The 23185-nt window shown below is 45.0% G+C and overlaps 1 protein-coding gene across 2 annotated transcripts in view; it reads left to right on the top strand.

Moving 5' to 3' along the window:
* Positions 1–22881, top strand: part of RLIM (ring finger protein, LIM domain interacting) — a 51492-nt gene extending 28611 nt beyond the window's left edge. For both annotated transcript variants that reach the window (XM_082264460.1, XM_082264461.1), the window contains exons 3-4: positions 13984–14067; positions 19159–22881. In XM_082264460.1, coding sequence (XP_082120586.1) covers positions 13984–14067; positions 19159–20876 — 1802 coding nt within the window. In that variant the 3' untranslated portion in view covers positions 20877–22881. The remainder of the gene's footprint in view (positions 1–13983; positions 14068–19158) is intronic.
* The last annotated feature ends 304 nt before the right edge of the window (positions 22882–23185 follow it).

The raw sequence follows: 23185 nt of genomic DNA, 5'->3' as shown, positions 1-23185 counted from the left end.
AGTGCAACCAGTATCAGTGTTAATTAACACTGGTTGCGCTGATACTGGTTGCACTAATGCAGCACAAAGGGGTTAATTAACTGCCACTGGTCGGTCACTAATGCATCAGTGACCAGCAGTGGCAATACATTAACCTCCTCATGCTGCATAATACAAATACCATTGGTAAGCTTGCCTCGGCTTACCAATGCCTTATATCACCTCTAGGCTATCAGCCTCCACCTTCTCTGGGTTCAGATGCTGATCTTCCCTGCACAGAGCCCTTAAAGTGGTTGTAAAGGTTGTATTTTTTCTTTTTCTTTTTCTTGTCATACTTACCCGCTCTGTGTAATGGTTTTGCAAAGAGCAGCACTGATTCTCCTCTTCGCTCCCCCTGCCTTCCAAGTGCCCCTATAGGAAGCAGTATAGTGTAGTACTGTATAGTGTGTCACTATAGCAAGGAATAAAAAAACCTGTCTTTTAGAATCACTTGGTTCCTTCTCTTGCCCAGGACTAATTTCCCATGAGGCATTGCTCCTCACACATTCACAAGTTCTTTGCCATCTACATACATGTATGGGCGGTTTTCTGAGCTGTATGTGCGTTGCACTGTATTTTCTGATATGTAAACAAATAATGCATTCGGAATGCAGGATAACTAATCTGCTGACTAATCGATTATGAAAGTAATTGACAACTATTTTCATAATCGATTAGTTGTCGAATAATTGTTTCAGCCCTAGTCCTCACACTGGTCCATTGCAGTGTTGAAATCCTGCTGGTTGCGTATCGAATCTCACCATTGAAATGCATTGAAAACACAGCTAAAACGCATCATTAACGCACCCGTTAAGTTTTTTTTTTTTTTTTTTTTTTTTTTTTTTTTGTCACATGGTCTATGGAAAACAAACCATAAGCACAGTAAAATCGCCACAAATTTGCGGTAAAATCTGCACCTTTTTCTCTTATTGGCAAAATGCTGATAACTCCATTTTCGCCTAATATGTTTGGGCGGCCAAAATTTGCATATCTACTTTTTTTTTTTTTTTTTTTTTTCCGACGGGTTACCTAATTTCCGGTCCCTTACATACGGCCATTTTGATCAGGTCCGCTTGTCAGTTTTTCAGGTAGATCTGATCAGAATGTCAATTCCTATGAGCATGTGGGTGTAAACTGACTTGTCTGTCTTGTCTAAAATAAAAAAAAAACGCACCACACAAGGGGATTTTTCCTTTTTAGTTTAGTTGGAGTAGTGGGGTGTAAACACACTGAGTCCATTTACTCCCCACTGCCCATAGAACAGAGCAGGCTCTGTTCGTCCAAAAAAGTGATTGAGAAAAGTACAGAAAGTGGAAACGTATGTGTCTTCTGCCTGTTCTGATCATCAGGAGATCTGTGAGCTGCTTCCCTGCTGATCGGATCAAAATCTGCCCCATGTGGGGGTATGTCCTAGCGATGGCGGAGTGAGGATGCTGATTCCCCAGCTCTGCATGGACAGGGAACCGCCTGTAGAGACATGCCGCTCTGCCTACCTTACACGTCTGTGGACCGGAGACTGCCACTGACAGGTGGGGAGACTAGGGGATGTGAAATTACTAGTGATGCACCGAAATTTCGGCCGATAATGGGCTTATTCCATTTCGGCCGAAAATGGGTTAAATATGCCGATACTAAAGATTTGCGGGCGCAGTGCAGGTTTAAAAAAACCCGCCTCCCGGTGATGTCACTACTACTGCGATCTGTGCATGAATGAATTAACACACCGGGCGAGCGGCCGCGAATAGCTGGAACTATGTGAGCGCTTCACTTCCCTGTCAGGCATGTATCTCCGCTGACAGGGAAATGAAGCGTTCACATAGTTATAGCTATTAGCGGCCACTCGCCCGCCCGGTGTGTTAGTTCATTCATGCACAGATCGTAGTAATAGTAACATCACCGGGAGGCGGGTGGGTCTTTTGAAAGGAGGGACACAGGAGGACTGGAGCGGAGAGTAAGGAGATTGCATTGGGATTGTGAGGGATGCTGAGGCAGGGGTGGGACGCTGAGGCAGGGGGGGGGGGGAGGGACACTGAGGCGAGCTTACCAATGGTATTAGTATTATGCAGCATGAGGGGGGTTAATGCATTGCCACTGCTGGTCACTGATGAATTGGTGACCGACCAGTGGCAGTTAATTAACCCCTTTGTGCTGCATTAGTGCAACCAGTAGCAGAGCAACCAGTGTTAATTAACACTGATACTGGTTGCACTAATGCAGCACAAAGGGGTTAATTAACTGCCACTGGTCAGTCACTAATTCATCAGTGACCAGCAGTGGCAAAACATTAACCCCCTCATGCTGCATAATACAAATACCATTGGTAATTTAAATTAACCACTATACTGCGACAGGGTGGCAGCTACAAGTGTACGCCTGCCTGTTTTTGGTGTATGCCCCTGTTCTATCTATTTTAAAATTATTTGGGGGGAAAAAAGTAATTTTCGGTTTTTGGCCAAGGGCATCCTGCATTTTCGGTTTCGGCACAGAATTTTCATTTCGGTGCATCCCTAGAAATTACCCACTATTTCCTCTGCCAGCACCTGATCTCTTCTCCTGCGACATCTTTCAAGATGGCGCCGTCGCGCACCAGCTCCGCCGGCCAGGCTTCCTCAAAGGCAGCTCTATTGACTCAAGCCTCTGCTCAGGGGGACACCACAGTAGCTCTTCCTCGGCCGGATTCGCAGATCATTTTGCCAGGGATCCCGCGGGCAGACTCCCCGACCCGGCCAGCTCTGACAAAGAGTCTTGACAGCCGCACCGAGGGTGCCATTCGGGGGATCTTGGCAGATTTTCCTACGAAACAGGACCTGCAGGAAATGGCTGCTTCTATTGTTAATGCACTCTCCAGGGAGTTACAGGACATCCACAAGCAGGTAGACACTGTTGAGAGAGTGACAGACCTTGAGGCAGCTTCCACCTACACAGACGCTCTACTATCTGCCATAGAGGCTGACAAACAGGCACTCCGCCACCATTTTATTGATGTCCAGTAATGGCTGGACGATGGCGAGAACTATAAACAGCGGAACAATTTGCGCGTTAGAGGGATTCCTGAGGCCACCATGGGCCCACACTTGTGCACCACAGTGGTGGCAATTCTCAACCAATTGCTGAGGAAACCACCTACAGTCGAGCTGGACCGCGTCCATAGGGTGCAGGGCCTATGCACAGCCTCCCCATCCCAGGAAGCATCTGGCCCTGCTATTCTTCACTATAAAGGAGGAGATCCTATCCCAAACCTGGGTCAAAGGCCCCATTGACTTTGATGGGGCTGCTATCTGAGTTTACCCAGATGTATCCAGGCACACTCGGGCCATGCTGGGGATGCTTCGTCCTCTTGAGGTCATTCGTGAAGCAGAAGCGTTCAACCGCTAGGGCCATCCCTTCCACCTTCTCATGAGGAAACGGGGGACTGAGTTCTACCTGCGTTCTCCTGAACAATTGCCTATCCTATTCAGTTTTCTTGATAAACCTGTCGTAGCAGTTCCCAACTGATTTGACTTTCTGCCATGCCTGGAGGCCTTCACCTTGTGCTCACCAAGACCACAGTGCAGTCCCTCTCGAGCATATAGTCGGGACCCGGGAGCCTCACAGATCCACGCCAGCTTCATCGGAAGACTGATTCAGTGAGGTTTTCCCTCCTGTAAATCTGCCATGCTTGACTCAGTTTCATAACTGTTAATTATTTTTAGGGATGCACCGAATATTCGGCGGCCGAACATTATTCGGCCGAAAATAGAGAAAATAGCACTTTCGGTGTTCGTCCGAATAATTTTGTGCCGAACAATGTCAGCTTCCGCCCGGACCGCTCCCCTTCCTCATTGCGGCTCCCGGCTCCCTTCTCATATGCCGCCGGTGTCCTGTCCGGCCGCGAGTAGGGGGTGTGACGTCATGCGCGCGTCCCGCCCCCTGCTCCTGACTGCGGCTCCTTCACACTAGGTCCAGCGAGCGTGACACTATGTGCATGCCCCGCCCCCCTGTTCGCGGCTTTTGGCTCCGACCTGGCTGCAGTTCAGGTATGTGGAGCTGAGCACATTTGGGGGAGAATACGGTAGCTGCACAAGCATTAGTGTGCAGACTGCCATATGTTGTTGCCACTTGCCATGCTCATTACATTACAGTGCCCTATAAAGTGCCCCTTAAAAAAAAAAAAAAAAGAAAAAAAATGTGCCCAACAGAGTGCTCCCTTGACATAAAATGTGGCCATCAGCGTGCCCCTTATTTTATGCTAAGGGACATGCTGATGAGCATATTTTATGTTAAGGGGCACTCTGATGGGCATATTTTATGTTAAGGGGCACGCTAATGGGCATATTTTGTTAAGAGCAACGCTGATTTAAATGTTTTGTTTTGCCCATCAGAGTGCCCCCTAACATAAAATGTGCCCATCAGCGTGCCCCCTAACATAAAATGTGCCCATCAGCGTGCCCCCTAACATAAAATGTGCCCATCAGCGTGCCCCTTATTTTATGCTAAGGGACATGCTGATGAGCATATTTTATGTTAAGGGGCACTCTGATGAGCATATTTTATGTTAAGGGGCATTCTGATGGGCATATTTTATGTTAAGGGGCACGCCGATGGGCATATTTTATGTTAAGGGGCACGCTAATGGGCATATTTTATGTTAAAAAATGCGAAACATCGCGTTCGGTATTCGGCCTTCGGCCAAGCATTTCATTATTATTCGGCTTCGGCCAAGAATTTCATTTCGGTGCATCCCTAATTTTGCAGCTATCCTTGTCCTGTCCACTCCGTTTTTGTTACCGATGCCTCTATATGCTTTTCGTGTGTGTCATTGCTATGTCAGTCACCTTTTTATTGCTACCCGCGACACTCCTGGGCTCATTTCTAAAGGATAAAAGGGGGCCTGGTTGGTCCTTGCTTTCCCTCAAGTATGCAGAGGTTTTGTCTGGCAGGTGCCTTGAAGGCACCTGGTTATGCCTTTTGGCCCCTCTGTATCTGCCTCTGGCTTGAGGGAGTTAGGGACTCTTTTTTTTTTTTTTTTTGCTTTTGTTTCTTGTGCTCTGAGCCTGGAGTTGCCGCAACTGGCATGGATTAGATGGTGTCTGCCTGCTCTCATCCATCCTGGTTGGGGGCAGCCAATGACCATACAAGTTGATTGTTGAATCGTCAGTTGCGGATTGTCCCCCTTCCTTTCCCCTATTTTGAGTGCTGAGCCGGACCCTGTTGCTGGACCAGTGATCGCCCGCTTTGTGTGCCATGGAAGCTACTGAATTTAACTTTAATAGTTTATTCTATGTCTTTGCTCTCAGTGGTTGGGATGATAGCCTCATTGGTGGGGTTATGGGGTCCATCCTGTTGCCTTTTACATATTTTGGGCATAAGTTTGTTTTTTGGGGGGCATACGTGTGTTGTACCTGGACAGATGGTCTTGGTGCTGTTGGGCTGGATGAAGTAGGAAAACAAATTCCCTGCCTATTTTCTTTTTCTCTTTTGATTTTTTAGGGTTGAATCCACCCCCAGATTCTCGCCCGCAACACCAACATGGTTCTACCCCTAACGCCCCAGTTACTCATCATTTTAAGGGCTTTATTATGTTTAGATTTTTACCACGTTCTACTAGGATTCCCAATCTGTGCATCTCCATCCTTGATCGCTCTGCGTTCCGGACACCCCCGATAGGGCAGTTTACCTGTCTGGGTACTTAGTGTGCTCAGTTGGAGACCCAAGTGTTTTTGCTTTGTAGACGTCTCCCCTTTTCTTTACTGTCCCTCCCTTTGTATCCCTTTCTTTTTCCCTGCTTTCCCTTCCCTCTTCCACAAAGTTCTCTGTGGTTTCTGTCTCTCTCTCACCTGGGGCCACCTAGTGAAGCTACTCTTTCCTGGCGACGCGCCCATCCGTTCCTAGTGTAGTTAACCATGGGTCACCTTAAGGTCGCCCCTCTCAATGTGAGAGGTCATGATATTCCAGAGAAACGCTCTTGGTTGCTAGCCGATCTGCGGAAAAATCTCAAGTCACCTTTCTACAAGAAACACACTTAAAGAGTGACAATATTCCTGAATTGACCAATAGAGACTTCCCGTTGGCGTATCGGTCCCTCACCCATTACAAAATCCAAAGGGGTTATTCAAGTCGGTGCCCATGGTCCTTTGATGCGGTGCAACCGGGTGCCCAGAGCCGCTTCCTCCTACTCAAGGGGAAGAATATGGATGTACAGGTCACCTTTTGGCAACGTTTATTTCCCTAATGTAGACTGCTCCCAGTTTTTGCGGGACCTTCTTCTGGTACGCTTGGATTTCTCGGAGGGGATCCTGGTCTTCGGAGGGGCCCTTAATTTTTCTATGGACCCTGGATGTGTCGCATGTTTCCTCTCATTCCTATTCCCCTTAAAATCAGACTTTCAGCTTTTGCACTTGGTTGACCCCTGGAGGTTGTACCCCCCCCCCTAAGAGCAGCACTATTCTTATTTCTCGCGAGTCCATCATACTTAATCACGTCTTGACTATCTTTTGGTCTAGCATAAGGATCTGCCCAGAGTTGTCTGCGCGCATCTATGTCCTTTCGTTCTCCGACCATGCCCTGGTCCACCTGACACTTAAAGTTGGTCCAGTTACCCTGAGCCCTCCGTCCTGGAGGCTAAATGAACCACTGTTACAATCGATAGATTCCATTGCCAAATTGCAGGCCCCTTTGACAGACGATTTCTCTATCAACCATGATTCAGTTGTACCAGTCCCCTGGTACTGTGGGAAGCTTATAAGCTGGTTGGTCAGGGTGTGTTGATGTGGGTTGGATCCCACCTTAAGCGGGAACGAACCCGACTTACTGATTAGCTTCTGTCAAAGCTGCACACCTTGGAATGCTCTCACAAAGCAAGCCTTGCTCGTTCTACTTACAAAGATCTTCTTAAGGTCCAGGAGGCGCTCCAGTGTCTCCTTTCATAAAACAAAGCAGAAGTTGGCATGGGCTCGTCATGCTATGTATGAGTTTTCGAATAAACCAGGCACTTTGCTGGCCCAGGCTCTACATGGGCCTCGAATTAGAACCTTTTTTTTCCCCTCAATTTTGGCCTCTGATGGGCTGAAGCTGACCACTTCTGCAATGGCGGCTGAGTTTCACACCTTCTACCAGGGCCTTTATAATATTATCTGTCATTCCTCTACAGCTGACCCTCCCCTGAATCAGTTAAAATTTTGTCTTGTATAGCCTTCCTGGGTTTGCCATCTTTCTACCGAGGTAAGGGGGGAACTGGAGGAACCTATTACGGTGGAGGAGCTGGGGCAGCCTTGGCCAAATCAAAACCTAAGAGCTCCTGATGGGCTCACACCAGCCTATTACAAGGCTTTCATTGAGGTTCTGTCTCCCTACTTAGTATCTGCATCCAACCCTCTCACGGAAGGTCAGTCTATGCCAATAGATGCCTAATTCCTAAGGAGGGGAGGGACCTCTGTGGTAGCTACCATCCCATCGTCGTCCGAAACATGGACTTAGTTGTTTGCCATAGTTCTGACAAACCGTCTGGACTATCGCACCCCTCCCCTAATTCACCGAGCCCAGGCGGGATTTCTAACTTTACAGGAGCCACGAGATAACACTATCTGGGTTGTGAACCTGATCCATGCTGCCAGAACTGCCCGCCACCCTTTTCTCTTGCTGTCTACGGATGCCTGAGAAGGCTTTTGATAGGATCATTTGGCAATTTATCTGTGCCACCTTGGAACATATTGGGCTGGGGTCTTTCATGCTGAGTTGGCTTTCTCTACTCTTGTCCCTCGGCTGCTGTCAAGGTCAACGAAAAGCGTTCTGATTTTTTATTTTTTTTTTATCACAAATGGAACCCGCCAAAGTTGCCCCCTTTCGCCCTTATTCTTCATTCTCTCCTTAGAACTTTTTCTTTGTATAGTTCGGTCAGACACCGGAATTGCGGGATATCAGAAGTCATCTGGGGTTCATAAGGTCGCTGCTTTTACAGATGACCTGATTTTCTTTTTGACTGACCCGCTGGCATCTCTGCCAAAGTTGTTACAATCGTTGCATACTTATGGCACCCTATCTTATTTTTAAATCAACTTGTCTAAGTCTCTGCTATCTTTATCTCATTAGACCGGGCCACTGTTGATAGTCTTCATCCCTCCTTCTTCCGTTGGGCGACCGATACCATCTACTATCTGGGAGTTAACGTTACCTTAGACCCTGTTGCCCTTTATGCAGCCAATTTTGACCCACTGCCTATGCGATTGCGGGCTGACCTACTTCACTGGCACACGCACATTTTTAAATTGGTTTGGTCGCTGTAGTGCCCTTAAGATGACGGTGCTACCCAGGATTCTTTACCTGATGCAGGCTCTCCCTATCAGTTTGCCTCCCTCTTTTTTCAAATGCATAAACTCCATGTTATGAGAGCTTGTTTGGTCACATCAAAAACCACGCCTTCAACTCCAGCTTCTCCATCTTTCCAAACTTTGGGGTGGAGTAGGCCTACCTGATATACGGGCCTACTATTGAGCAGATTGGCATTACCATACTGAGGCAAAGCATTGAGTGGCCATGGAGTTGGAGGACTCGGGCAACACGGCAAAGAGTTGGCCGTGGATTACCTCGCCACTGCCGAAGGTGCTTATAATCCTCCTACTTTGGGAAGCATATTACTGGTGTCCAGGGAGGCTTTCCATTGCACATTGTTCCCCCGCCCCCCATTACCTTCTCCCATGATCCCTATTCTAGGAAATCCGGAATTTGAACCTGGTCTCCAGAGCCCTCAGTTTTTCCATCTGGTGTCCGGTGACCATCTTTATCTCTGGGACTTCTTTGGGTAGGATGGTAAACTCTCCCCAGCTGCAGTTGCTTCTGCTGCAGACCCCCACCTTAGACTTGGGGCAGTCTCCAGCTCCGGAACTTTCTCTGTAAATGCTCTTCCAGGTATCTCTCGTCAGCTTACGGAGCTGAAATGTATTTGTCATAGGGGGGGAACCGACCCGCCATTGTCTCTCTTATCTATGCTGCCCTCATTCGACCGACATCCAATTTTACTCCTACCATTCTCACTTGGTGGGAATCCGACCTTGCTACGCAATTTATCGACACTTAAAAAGACAATCCTCCACTTTGCGCAGAAATCCTTAATAGCTACGAAGGTCCAGGAAACTGGTTCTAAGATTTTGACAAGGTGGTATAGGGTCCCCACAACCCTACACCGTTTTTCTCCACAGGTGCCTGATACGTGTTGGCGGTGCAGTGACGGCTGAGGCACCATGTTGCACGTTTTTTGGGAATGCTCGAAACTTAAACCTTTCTGACAAGCAGTGACCAGTACTATCAAACACCTGACTAATGTCAACCTGGCAGACAACCCTGCGGCATGCTTGCTATGACTGAAAAAAAATGATTCATAGTTTAAGCTAGTGAATCCTCATCAAACAGTTCAGTCTATAGATACTAAAGATTCCAAAGAAAGTCTTTGCTATATACTTAAAAGACACACACACGTGGATTCTCCTTCTGAAAATGCTAGTTGCTAGGCCGCTGGTAATCTGAGTGTTTGTAAAAGATGAAATTGTATTTATTAGAAATAGCAAGCCTTTTATAGCTCCCTGCACTGTACAATGGCTTTACAGAGCAGCCCCTATCCTCTTCTTCGTCGACACCCCCCCCCCCCTTCCCTGCCAAGTGCCCACATAGCTGAGCTGCTTGCTTTTGGGGTGTTTGTGCGGGTTCGCTCCGGAGTGCCTCTCTCTCCCTCTCGACAAATGTCTGAATGCCAGGCTTTGCAAGAACCCTTTCTGATTTTGCATATGCACAAGGTAATGTCAAGTCCCTGGGTTTCCTTCCTGCCTAAGATAGCCATGGCTTTCACATCTACAAGGACATTTTGCTACAAGGACATTTTGCTCCCATCCCTCTATCTGGCTGCAATTCACTGAAATAAAATTTCTCAAGTCGTCTTCCAAGACAGCCCGATATTTAGGGCTCCTCCTACCAAGACAGGAAACGCATTAACCCCACTAGAGAAAAGGCGGTCCTCTAGTCCTCCCCCTTCAGTATTAGTGTTTCCTCCTGACGGGGGGGGGGGGGGGGTTGTAACCTGGTTCTTTTGGGTCTCATGGTCTGTCCTATGGAGACTTGGTAGAGAATCCTATACGCCTTCTCCTGCCCAGTGCGATACCTCATACCTGCGGGTTGGTGGTGGCTGCTTATTTCCTGGCCTCAGTGCCTGGGGAGGGCAAGGACTACTGGTGATGTCAGGGAATCAGGAGGGATGGTCTCTGTCTGCCTTACGTGATGCATCCAAAATGACAGCGTCCATGCTAGCAGGATGGCTGGCCAAGCAGAGCAGGAAAGAGCACATTTGCTGCTCCAATGGCGTGTAGGGAGGAAGGTGTGGAGCTTCTGCGTTCCACGCTGGCCCAGAGGAAGTGGCGTAGCGCCAGAAAAGCTGGTCCCAGTCCAAGTTGCAAACGGGACTGCTGGGCGGCTGGTGTAGTTTGACACCCAGCAGAGGCTGTGGAACACCAAGAGCAGCAGAATAGACTACTCTGCAGCTACTGCTCAGGCAGTGGATGCAGGCTCTAGCACCAGAACCTTTCAGGTAGGCCTGGGGACTCTTTCCTTTTGCATATCCTGTGGGGCTTTTCCTCCGTCATCAGCTTTTTGGGGCTTGGTGAAGGAGCGCCTTTTGTCTCTCCTGCACTGGGGTGTGTTTTCGAGAACTAGGTGGCCTGATTATCAAACTAGGCTTTTTGTTTTTTGTTTGCAGTCCAAGGCTCCGGACAAGGTCCAGGCGCAACCACCCAAGAGGAAATGTGCAGTTTGTGAGGCAAAGCTAAGCTCCTCGTGGAGTAAAGTGGTCTGCCACACTTGCATAGACAGTTTAGTGACTGATGACCCAACTATATCCTCTCAGAAGATGCTCACTTGAGTTAGAGATTAGCTTTCCTCTACCTTCTAGTTCCTTCAAGGACCCTGATTGACAAGATGCAGACTCCCACTCAGTCAGGCCTCAGGACCGTCGCTGGAGCTCCGTCGCAGGGTGCGGAAAATGAGGACACAGAAGAGACTAGGTTTCCCCATTCCTCACAGGAGGAATCCGGATCGGGGGAAGAGCCTAAGGATAGGGATTCCGTCAGGGGCTCTAGGGACAAGTTGTCACTAGAATATGTTGATGATTTGTTAAAAGCGGTCTGTCACGCTTGAAATTGAAGAGCAGGGTCGGTTATCAAAACATGATCTTGGAGTGTTTTTTCCTCCAGTACAGTAGTTTTAGAAAAGCCTGCCATAGCGAGGTTTTTCAAGGCAATTATCAGGTCAAAACCAATGGTTGCCAGAACATGTCCTTGGGACCTGTCTCTAGTCCTTCACGCTTTAGTGACTGTTCCCTTCGAGCCCCTGAAGTATTTGTCAGTGAAATTGCTCACTAAAAACATTCCTGGTTGCAGTTACGTCAGCTCGCAGGGTCAGCGAATTACAGGCTCTCTCATCTAGGGAGGAAGCCACTTCCTTTCATAGATCACAGGATATTGTGCTACCAACCTTTTTGTAATTTTCTTAAAATGAGAAAGCAAGGGATTTTGGTTTTTTGGATGTCAGAAGGGTTCTTCTCACATACCTAGAGGTTAACAAAACCTTTAGGAAATTTTGAGGCCTTAGTTTTTTTCTGGGACACACAAGGATAATGGAGCCTCCAAGGCCACCATAGCCGGGTGGATAAAGCAGACACTTGCCGAAGCCTGTAGAGCTAGAAATGTTTCTCTGCCATTTGTCAATGCGCATTCAACAAGAGCCTTGTCCACGTCCCTGAGCTTATAGGTCTGGAGCCTCACTGGAACAAATGTAAGGTGACCACCTGGTCTAATTTTTCGACCTTTGTTAAACATTATCGCCTGGACCTCCTCTCTACTCAGAAGCAGGCGTTTGGTTGATAGGTTCTCAAGGCAGTGGTCCCTCCCTAGATTGGTACATTCTGGCTCATTGTCTAATGGGCTGCTCTGGAAGACGACTTGAGAAAAGCAGAGTTATGCCTCGTACACACGCATCGATTATTGGCCGACCGATCGGCCGTCTTTTGTCCAGTGTTGTTGTGTTGGTTGAAATGTGCTCTAGACTGCACACAAATTTTCTCGGCCAACAAAAATCTACTTCAGAAGTGATGTCATATGATGGTTTAATTTCCGTGTGTTTTTTCATCTCTGAGCATGCCCAGTCTTGCTCATCAGATTTTTGTCTGACGAAATCTGTACTGACTGACGGAAAATCGGCCGTTTTGTTGACGGCCAACAAAAATTATATAGCCTACACACCAGATTTATTTTTGGCCGAAAAGTCGGAGTCGGTTGTCGAAAGCATCATACTAACAAAGGTTGAGAAGGGGCGCTACCTTTTTAAGAGATTAGGTGCACTGAGTGAATGGATAACTTGTCAAATAAACAGTGATGTTTAAATATAAAATTTATAAAGTGCACAAGTGACTCATAATCTAATGCAATTGTATAGTAATACCTGAATATAATAAATAAATTATAAAGTGCACAAGTGGCTCACGGTCTGAGCAGAGACCGGTTTTAATAATAATTTGTAAATTATAGGATAGTCGTGCAGTAATGCAGTGCAAAGTGCCAGTGCAAAAAATCCACAAAGAAGAATGGGAAGAGACAGTGAATTTTATTCAAGAATAAATATAACAAGTGCAGTGTACATCCGATCGGTGAAGAAATTATAAGTGATAGATTAAATTGAAAATGGAAACAAAATCATTGAGTAAGTGTTAATGTGAGCAGGGGTGAAAAAAATCAAAATAAAAGAGCCGATCGATTTACAAGGTTTTCAATGTAAATTAAAAAAGCTCCGGGTTGCAACCACCAGCGTGGCCACTAGGTGTCGCACCCTATATACAACCTGCTATGGCTTCTGCTTAGGATGGTGCCCAGGGGTTCCTCCAATCCTTATTAACCGTTTTATGAACTGTGTGTTCCTCAAAAATAAACACAGAAAAGGAAACCCCCTGGTGCCGTATTTTAAGTACAACTGGAACGAATGAGTGTGGTGACTCACAAGTTAGGCTGCAGGCTGTCCGCGATCAGTGGTTTTCAGCCGGGAAGCTTCCGCGTTCCACGGCTCTAGCTCCGAGTGCCGGAAGTGACGTGATGATGTAGAAGACTCCACCCTACGCGGGGGGTAGACGCTGAGGCAGTGGGGGGGGGGGGGGGGAGGCTGAGGCGAGCTTTGTATTGTGCAGCATGAGGGGGTTAAGGTATTTCCACTGCTGGTCACTGATGCATTAGTGACCTACCAGTGGCAGTTAATTAACCCCTTTGTGCTGCATTAGTGCAACCAGTATCAGTGCAACCAGTGTTAATTAACACTGATACTGGTTGCACTAATGCAGCACAAAGGGGTTAATTAACTGCCACTGGTCGGTCACTAATGCGTCAGTGACCAGCAGTGGCAATACCTTAACTCCCTCATGCTGCATAATACTAATACCATTGGTAATTAAATTAACCACTTGCCAACCCGTCACAGTACATATACTGTGACAGCGTGGCAGCGACAGGTGTACGTCGCTGCCTGTTTTTGGTGTATGCCCCTGTTCTATCTATTTTAAAATCATTTGGGGGGAAAAAAGTCCTTTTCGGTTTTCGGCCAAGGGCTTCCTGCATTTTTGGCTTCGGCCCAGAATTTTAATTTCGGTGCATCCCTAGTTAGAATGCCTTTTTTTTTTTTTCCCCCCACCACAAGTATGAACAAGGTCTGAGAATTCCTTTGGCCCTCAATGACTCCAAGAAAGGGATTTTACAGTAAATGCAAATTTTTTAGGGCATGTCTTAGGTGCTGTTGGCTACACCTCCAATTTCACCTCCTATTTACAACTTTGATAGCTTGTTGCATATCAAGGAACTTTGTAGAGCGTTTTGTTTCACTGAAATAGGCATATGTAGATTGCTTTAATTTTGTGTTGAAAATCACTGCTCTAAACCTTTATTTGTTTTGTAATGTGTCTCACTTTAGGGGAGATTACTAAAGAGGAGCTGCTGAGAAGATTGCAGCAAATTAGAGAAGGACCTCCTCCGCCAAATGCAGACGAAAACAGAGGTACTGGAGCGAAATTAAACAAAAAGAAAAATAGCTTCACTTCATACAAATTTGTGCATGTTTTTTTAGGTCTTAGGTGATGTATTTATGGACTAGCAGGTCCTCCTCTCTCTTGCACACCTGCGTTGTTTTCTGGGTGAGATGGCAAGGCTTGATGGACATATTTCAGTACTTGTACATTTGTATACTGAACAAAAGTGTTTAGGGACATTGTCTAGATTATTCATCCTTTTTGCTCTATCTATTTAAAAATATCTTATCTTAAAGGGATTTATAGTATATTCTATATAAAGGCCTTCATATTTTATCTTGTATAACATTAAAAGTGATTTAAGATTTTTTTTTTTTTTTTTATATATCAGTTTAAAGGATTTTGCTCCCCTTTCTATGTTAGAAAAAACTTTTGTTTGTGCCCCAGTAGGATAAATTTTCCCACACCTGTCACTGGGGTGGGATATGATGGTAGAACTCCCTTAACCCCTTCGCTACCAGGTCCGTACAGGGTACAGCGTTACATCACTGCTTCCAGCTGACCTGGTTCTGCTAAGAGCTTATGGTCAAACTGCTGAACAAACCTATAGCTCTGATCAGGGGATTACGAGCTAATGTGAAAAACACCATAATAAGGCCCCTTTTCACATGAAGCGAACTCCGTCAAGGGGATCTGCCTATGCTCAACGGGGACCTGTCCACTGATCCCCACTGAGTAGGCTGATCATGATCGCCTCACCGCAGGGTGCTAGCCCAGATGAAGCTGAAGCAATAATAAAATCTGGATGATTGCACACCAAACTGAGATCCAAATCCTTTTTATTCAAAAACAAAGAAAAACCATGAAGAGCACAACATGTACATGCAAGAGAAGAATGGCTTGCATGTTTCACACACGAATTGTGTTTTATCAAAGGGACAATTCATGTGTGAAACGCGTAAGCCGTTCCGCTTTGTCTTTACATGTAATGCTCTTCATATTTATGGGAATGAAGGCATTTCAATCTTTGGTGTGCAGCCATCCAGATTTTCCTTTAATTATTGCTTAAGGGCCATTGCTCTCAATTTTAGTGCCGTTGCTCTCAATTTGACATCCATGTGCGTCTGGATTCATGTTCTGGCGTTTTATATGGTCTACTTTTGGGGTTGTACATCCACACCCATGTGACTGTCAGATTGGGAGCAGTGGCTATGCCTGTGCAGGCATTGCATCACAATTGACATATATGGGACTGCCTGCATGGGGGTGCACGGAACACCTGTGCATCTCTGTGCAGGTAAACATGGCCCTCCAAGGTGCCCCATGTCAACGATGCTCAAAGGGGTGTTCCAGCCTCCCCCAAAAATTAAGTCAGCAGCTTCACATACTGTAGCTGCTGACTTTTAATATTAGGACACTTACCTGTCCTGGAGTCCAGCGATGTCGGCACCACAACCGATTGTTTCCATTGGGTGCTGCCGCCGCCATTGCCGGTTAGGAAACCTGGCAGTAAGGCCTTGCAGCTTCATGGGCGGGTCCCTACTGCGCGAAACGCGCTGCGCATTCGGATTGGCTCGGCAGCGGGGCAAGGAGGAGGGGGCCAAACTTCTGAGGGACAGCACCGTGGCGTCTCCTGGAAGTGGGGAAGGGTACCTGTCAAAAACAGGTACACCCCCCTGAAAGTTGCCAAATGTGGCACCGGAGGGGGGAGAGGAAGCAAATGAGCGGAAGTTCCACTTTTGGGTGGAACTCCGCTTTAAGTAGCAGTTTAGCAGGAACTTTGTAATTTGTTGTTTGTGTGCGCTATTAATGATTTTAGTGTATTGTTAGCGAAAATATTCTTTAAGCATTTGCAAGTATCGCAGGCCTTAAAAAAACAGAAGCACCTTCCTTTTACTCTACAGGTCATGCGCTTGCAGACATTTTGGCGGTCATTTACAAACTCTAGAAGCTGTAAGTGAAAAATAAGAGCGAGGGAAAGATTGCAAAAATGGTCTGGCCAGCAGAGTTTAAAAGTGGAACGCAGGGCCTTGCAACTAAAGGGTTAATAGGGGCACAGGCCGCAATAAAAATCTGACTCTTGCCCAGTTTTTGGAAGATTTTAGGTTTTAAGCAATGCGCTATAACTGTAAAAAACCAACCACACTAGGGCATTAAACTACAGATAACTTCAAAGTAAAGTTTTACTGGCTGTCAACTCAGAAGCAATGTCATGGCAATCATAACAGAAAAAAATTTAGTGCAAGTAATGGAAGAAACTTAAAGCGGAGTTCCGGGCACAAAATCGACCTAATCGATTTTGTGCCCATCTGCTTGCTTTGCTTCACCTGAAAAGGAATTGGATAGTTAGGATTTTTTTTTTTTTTTTTACTTACCTTGTAATTGTAGAAAGAAATACTCACCTTTCGTCACTTCCTCCCTCTGCGGCCTTGGCCCGCGCCGTCTCTTCCGGCTTGCAATGATTCCTGGGAGCTGAACGTCATCGCTCCCAGGAATCAATGCGCCTGCACCGGCCCCGCTCGTCACTTCTGGTGCGACGCCGCATTCCCTGCTAAACAGATTCTGGGCATGCCCAGAAGCTGTGTAGGAATGCGCCGGAAGTGACGAGAGGGGCCAGTGAAGGCGCATTCTGGGAGAAGACGCGGAAGAGGACGCAGAAGAGGATCGCGCTGGCTTCAGCTGCCCACAACAGAGATGGCAACGCTGTGGAAGAAATTCTATGAGTGAGTATTTATTCTTGCAGGTAAGTGCGAACCGGGACAGATCAGAGGCTAGCCATTGTGGAATGTACTAGCCCTGACTGTCCCGGGGGTATATTCACTGAAAAAATGTTTCTGTGCCCAGAATTCCGCTTTAAAAAAAAAAAAGTGACCTTGTGCTGGGTTCATTCTGGATGCATTCAGATAGTCGATTAGTGATAAAAATTTTCTTGATAGACATGGATAGTCAGTGAAATATAAATGTACCAAGTCTGACAGGGAAGAGGGGTTAGTGGGAGAGAGGGAACCCCGGAAAGAGGGGGAATGGAAAATCCCAGCACACAAGGGGAATGGGGATTTTAAATGTTAAAACAAAAGGAGACTGCGCTCAAAATTCTGTGCAAATTCAAAAGTGAATCACAAAAATTATATAAATCTCTATTGAAAAATATTCAGTATTCTATCATAAAGTGACAGTGCTAGCGTATATATGATATATACCACAATCAAATATAAAGTGACAGTGCAAAAAAGTGTCTATGCAATAAATAAACACACAGCCACAATCCATATAAAGCATAAAATTCATAAATTATAGTCCTTTTAGCTTGAAAGTGCAGTTGCAACTGTGCAACAAATCAATCCAGTGTGTTTAAAGTGCTCTGTGCTTTAAGAAATGCATCCTTAAATGCAAGAGAGAGAAAAATCCGTCACCAGATGCCCCACACACTTACCGGATGGCCCTTTGTAAAGATTACTCTATGACCATCAACTTAGAACCAACAGGACTGGATGTAGCATAATCCACAAAAAGGTTGTGAAGAAGTAGAGGAGGTTTCCGCGGTGTGCGCTGCCAGTTTCCTGTACACCTCGCTCTGCACATGGAAAGCTTTCTGTGATTCTCTCCTCTGTAAATCGGCAACCCACAGGAGATTACATGGCGCGTCTGTGACAGCTATTACAAGATCCATTCAAACACCCTACTAAACAACATCCAAGAATAAGTCTTTTTTGTGGATTATGCTACATCCAGTCCTGTTGGTTCTAAGTTAATGGTCATAGAGTAATCTTTACTGTTCAAACCTGGTACCGGAGAAAACCATACCAGCCCTGTCTATAGTGAAGTTTTTTTTCGAGGTATTGTACGAGCGAAGGGACGGTAATCCCATCCATACCGGGATCTCTTACACAATTTACCACTTACCAGCGCTATACCCCAAGGGGCCATCCGGTAAGTGTGTGGGGCATCTGGTGACAGATTTTTCTCCCTCTCCCTCTTCCTCTCTTGCATTCAAGGATGCATTTGTTCAAGCACTTTAACACACTGGATTGATTTGTTGCACCTACACTTTCAAGCTAAAAGGACTATAATTTATGAATTTTATGCTTTATATGGATTGTGGCTTTGTGTTTATTTTTTGCATAGACACTTTTTTGCACTGTCACTTTCTATTTATTTGATTGTGGTATATATCACATATACGCTAGCACTGTCACTTTATGATATAATATTGAATATTTTTCAATAGAGATTTATATAATTTTTGTTGTTCTCTTTTGAATTTGCACAGAATTTTGAGCGCTGTCTCCTTTCGTTTTAATATTCACTAACACATGTTTTTTTTTTTTGTGACTAGCAGCTCATATAATTTGAGAAATTTGTTTGCACATATTAAACCTAGGCGCGGTCTTGTGACTTATTACTAGTCATATATTTTTCCGGGATTTTAAATGTGCCCAAAATATCAAAGAATGGCTAAAAGGTATATGTTTTAATAAATAACAAGAATGTTAAACAGACACTTGAGTATAACATGTCAGAGGTGTTACACATTGCATTACATATCCTGCTGGTAGATGGATCAACGTGTTTCGCTGAACACGAGCTTCTTCAGGATCCAGATGTTATAAAATTTTCATAGTGTACGCCCTGAGTGAAATCAAATCAGCGAATGTCTCAAATTGATGCAAAGGGGTCTTGAATCATAGACTGAAAATGGCTGTTAGGTATGGGCAAGAGAAGTGGGTGTGGAATCCCCTATAAAAGAATAATTCCAGCTATCGCTAGTGAGGGGTATAGTTGACAAACACTACCCATCCGGACCAAAAACGTGTAACTTAAACAGCACAGGGACCAAAAGCCTTTATCCAATGTAGAGAGATCCCAGAATATAGTCAATCTTCCATTTGCCCGTGATACAGGGAACAGCCCTTGGGGCGACTCTATATGGATAGTCAGTGCTTTCTCTAGGCCCTTCATATGTGTGTGACAAAATTGTAGAATATATATTTATACACGAACGTGTATGTGTGTGTAATTATTGCTTTATTGCGGATATGCTACACAATTAGATAGCTGCTAGGTTGTATTTTGTCCTGATAACATGTTAAAATGTTTTTTCCTCTGTTCATGTTCTACAGGTGAGAATGCCGAAGACTCTTCTAATGGAGATTCTATAATAGACTGGCTAAATTCAGTGCGACAAACTGGAAACACAACAAGGAGTGGACAACGTGGCAACCAGTCATGGAGAGCAGTTAGTAGAACAAATCCAAATAGTGGAGATTTTCGGTTTAGTTTGGAGATCAATGTGAATCGCAGTACCGCTAATCAAAATCTGCCTCCTGGTGAACAGTCAGAAGGCTCTGGGGTTGAAAATATGGAACTTACCAATCAGGGTGAGGCTGAGGCTGAAGCTGAGGTTGAGCCAGAGCCAGAGCCAGAACCCGAGCCAGAACCCGAGGTGGAAACTGAACCTGAACCTGAACCTGAAATTGTGGCAACTAGAGAAACTGCTGTAGAGGAGCCTATTCCTCAAAGAGGTCAAAGGAGAGCCAGAAGCAGAAGCCCAGAGCAACGAAGGATCAGGTCCAGGTATGACCGAAGCAGATCACCCTTGAATCCAGCTGTTGAAGCACCAACTCGAAGGGCTCAGCATAATTCATCACAGACTGTTGAACCTTCTCCTGTTGAAGCAGAGGGTAGCTCTAGAACCAGACAACTTGTGACTGCATATCTGAGCAACTCTGCTACTGAGGCAGAGGGCAGCTCTAGAACTAGGCAGCATGTAACATCTAGGCAACAGGCATTAGTTGCTGATTCCCCGAACGCAAGCACTGTGGTTTCAAACCCTGAAACAAACTCCCCACAGCCCCCCCCTGCAGAGACTCAAGAAAATGCAGAGGCTACAGGAACCGGTCAGAGGCCACCGACCATAGTTTTAGATCTTCAGGTCAGACGGGTACGCCCAGGGGAATATCGTCAAAGAGACAGCATTGCAAATAGGACACGCTCTCGTTCCCAAACTCCTAATAACACAGTTACGTACGAGAGTGAGCGAGGAGGATTTCGACGCACTTTCTCAAGGTCTGAACGTGCCGGTGTCCGGACATATGTCAGTACTATCAGAATTCCAATCCGTAGAATACTAAACACTGGCCTAAGCGAGACCACCTCTGTTGCTATACAAACAATGCTGAGGCAGATAATGACTGGATTTGGGGAGCTAAGTTACTTCATGTATAGTGACAATGATGCTGAGCCTGGAACCCCTGCTGCTGGTTCTCCTCCACTAGCAACTGGAGTGGAAATGCAAAACAATGCAGCTGCGGCTGCAGCAGCGGCAGTGGCAGCAGCAGCATCTCCTCCCAGGCCACCTGCACCAGAGCCAGCAGAGCCGCCTCCTAACCCTCCCAACCCCCCCAACCCCCCGATCCCTCCCAGCCCTCCAATTCCTCCCATGGAAGCTGACAATGGAAGTAATGATGTTTCAACCTCTGGAACCAGGAGGGAGATCCGTAATAACAGAGGATCTGTGACCTTTGAAGAAAGTGGTTCTTTGCCGTTTCTCAGATTGGCCCAGTTTTTCCTCCTTAATGAGGATGATGATGACCAGCCAAGAGGACTCACCAAAGAACAAATTGACAACCTGTCTACCCGAAATTATGGGGAAAATGATGCCCTGAAAACTTGTAGTGTGTGCATAACAGAGTACACAGAAGGGAACAAGCTACGCAAGCTTCCCTGCTCTCATGAGTACCATGTCCACTGTATTGATCGCTGGCTTTCTGAAAACTCTACATGCCCAATCTGTCGCCGTGCTGTTCTGGTATCGGGCAACAGAGAAAGTGTTGTTTAAACCAATTGCTAAAAACTGTCAACTAAGCGGCTAGCATTTCTAGGCTGGGCAGTGGGAGAAAAGATGCTTTTTATGGCCACTTTTTGAGTGGTGCTTAAACTAGGGTTTTGGCTTGGAGTGAGAGGTCCTTTTTTTGAATTTAAGCAGATCTCATTTTCTTCTCTCACCAAATGTTAGAATACATGTAAAAGAAGAAGGTTCATATAGAAAAGTAAATCAGGATACTGCTTTTATTTACAATCTGAATTACAAAGACAGACTCCAATTACAACCTGTGGTGGAGCCGAGGCTTCACTTTCAGTGCTGGAAAGATTAATCTGAAGACCCCTTCAGCATTGAAGGGTGGCTGGACTTTGCAAACTGTATAATTAAAAAGAAAAATCTTTTTTTTTAAATTAAATGTTTAATTTCAAAAGCAGCCTTAAATGTTGCAATCTGTGTATTGTCCCTGCCTCCAAGCTATTCGCCCCAATATGCTTTGAACTTTTGACTTTACAATCATAATTCTATATGACAGCATTACCAGATAAGCAGATAATGGTTCGTATGCGCCAGTTACACTAGTTGTGGTTGCCAAATCTTATCATGACTTTAACCTAATTAAAACTAATAACCCAGTGGAAGTGCACCTTGGATATCACACACAAAGATATTTTGGTTATTTAAATGCTACAAGGATCATTTACTTATTTTCTATTACTTTAGGTTATGCGTTTGCTAACTTTTCGAATATATAAGGTGAAAATAACATGACATCTGCAGATCTCCCTGTGAATCTGCTTACTGTACAGCTGGAGGCACTGGTATTTAAACAAATGTAATATTAACCAAATGCAATATGATTTGTTTTATAATTTGCTAGCATGACATTCTAAAGCATAAGCTCATTTATTAGAAAACAAAACCAAACCTTAAAAAAGGTACCATAATAGCACCTGTCAGTCTTTTGTGCTAAGCACTTATAAATTATTGAGGCCTACTCAATATGTTCTGTAGTAGTTCGCTCTGACAGCATTTGTAAGTTAGTGTATTATAGAGGTTTATGTTTAAGATACTAGCTTCAATATTTTTTTAACTATTCATTTTTTTTTTAAGAATTGATAAGTAATGGGCAGATAACTTTGGTCCCAGTACCCACTAAATGTTTATCTTTAAAATTTTCAAAGGACATTGATTTTTAGTGGTTGGACAGCATCTTTCAGTAGAACAATCTGGTTCCTACGTCCAGTTTAGGGTCTTCCTGCTTCAGCACGTTGTGCCTTGCTTTCTGGATGTACTTTCTGTGGCAGTGAAAATTTTTACGAAGATGAAGTCCAGCGGATGTCTGCTTCATATAACAAGCCAAATTTTTATTTTGTTAAAGTTGATCTGTTGATGCACACAAATATTTTTGTTTGTGAATTTTCTTCCAGGGGATGCAGTGGGATGTTCCTACTTATAAGACACAGGAGAGGTGGGGGGGGACGCAAAGCATTTCCTTCCAGCACTGAAGGGATAGGATAGCCACAAAGGTGTTCAAATATGACTCTCTACCTTGGTAAATGACCAAGGATAACCTAGTTCTGTAAACTCACTTAGGATTTGTGTAAATAGACACTTGTCAGGTTTTTCTCATTCTGTATGTCTGAAGGCCCATTTTAATGGCATACTGTAGAAATTGCTGATTTAGTTTAAATTTGGATTATTTATCTCGTTGTGAAATATAACAAATGTCTATGCTTGTTAAAATAAAAAAATCACTTTGTTTAAAATGTATAGCTTTTTGTAGCTGCAGCTCCCTACTTAATCTTCGCACTGTCACTGCACAGTTGTTAATGTGTCGCAGACAATCTGTCTGACATGACGCTTGCTCATGATTCACATATACACATAGCTGCCAGCTTAAGAACTGCATTTGCAACTCTCTGACCATGAATATATAAGAGGTCTGGTTCATGTTTTAATATGTGAAATATAACATTGAGGCTGCTAACCTGAACTGGGAATAAAAGTTTTAAAAATTAAAGCATTAAACAGAATAATGCTGTTTTATTTCTGAAGAGCCAATTCCAACATCTGTTTGATACACATCTACACATATTCCATCTAAACCATAGTGCATTATTCAGTTCAGTGTATGCTAGTTCCTTTGGAATTTGTGCATTGTTCAGTGTATGCCTGTTCCATTGGAATTTGTTCTGATTATTATGTATAGTTAAGTGGTTTATTAAACGTTCTTTACAGCTAATACATCAAGCATGTGCATTATTGCTGGGAGTATGCAATGTTTAAATTGACTGCATGCAGCATTCATCAAATACTGCAAGTAT

This window comes from Pelophylax lessonae (assembly GCF_965119305.1).
Source record: "Pelophylax lessonae genome assembly, chromosome: 7".
In the NCBI taxonomy this organism is placed as follows: domain Eukaryota; kingdom Metazoa; phylum Chordata; class Amphibia; order Anura; family Ranidae; genus Pelophylax; species Pelophylax lessonae.
This window is presented reverse-complemented; position numbering and strand designations above follow the sequence as displayed.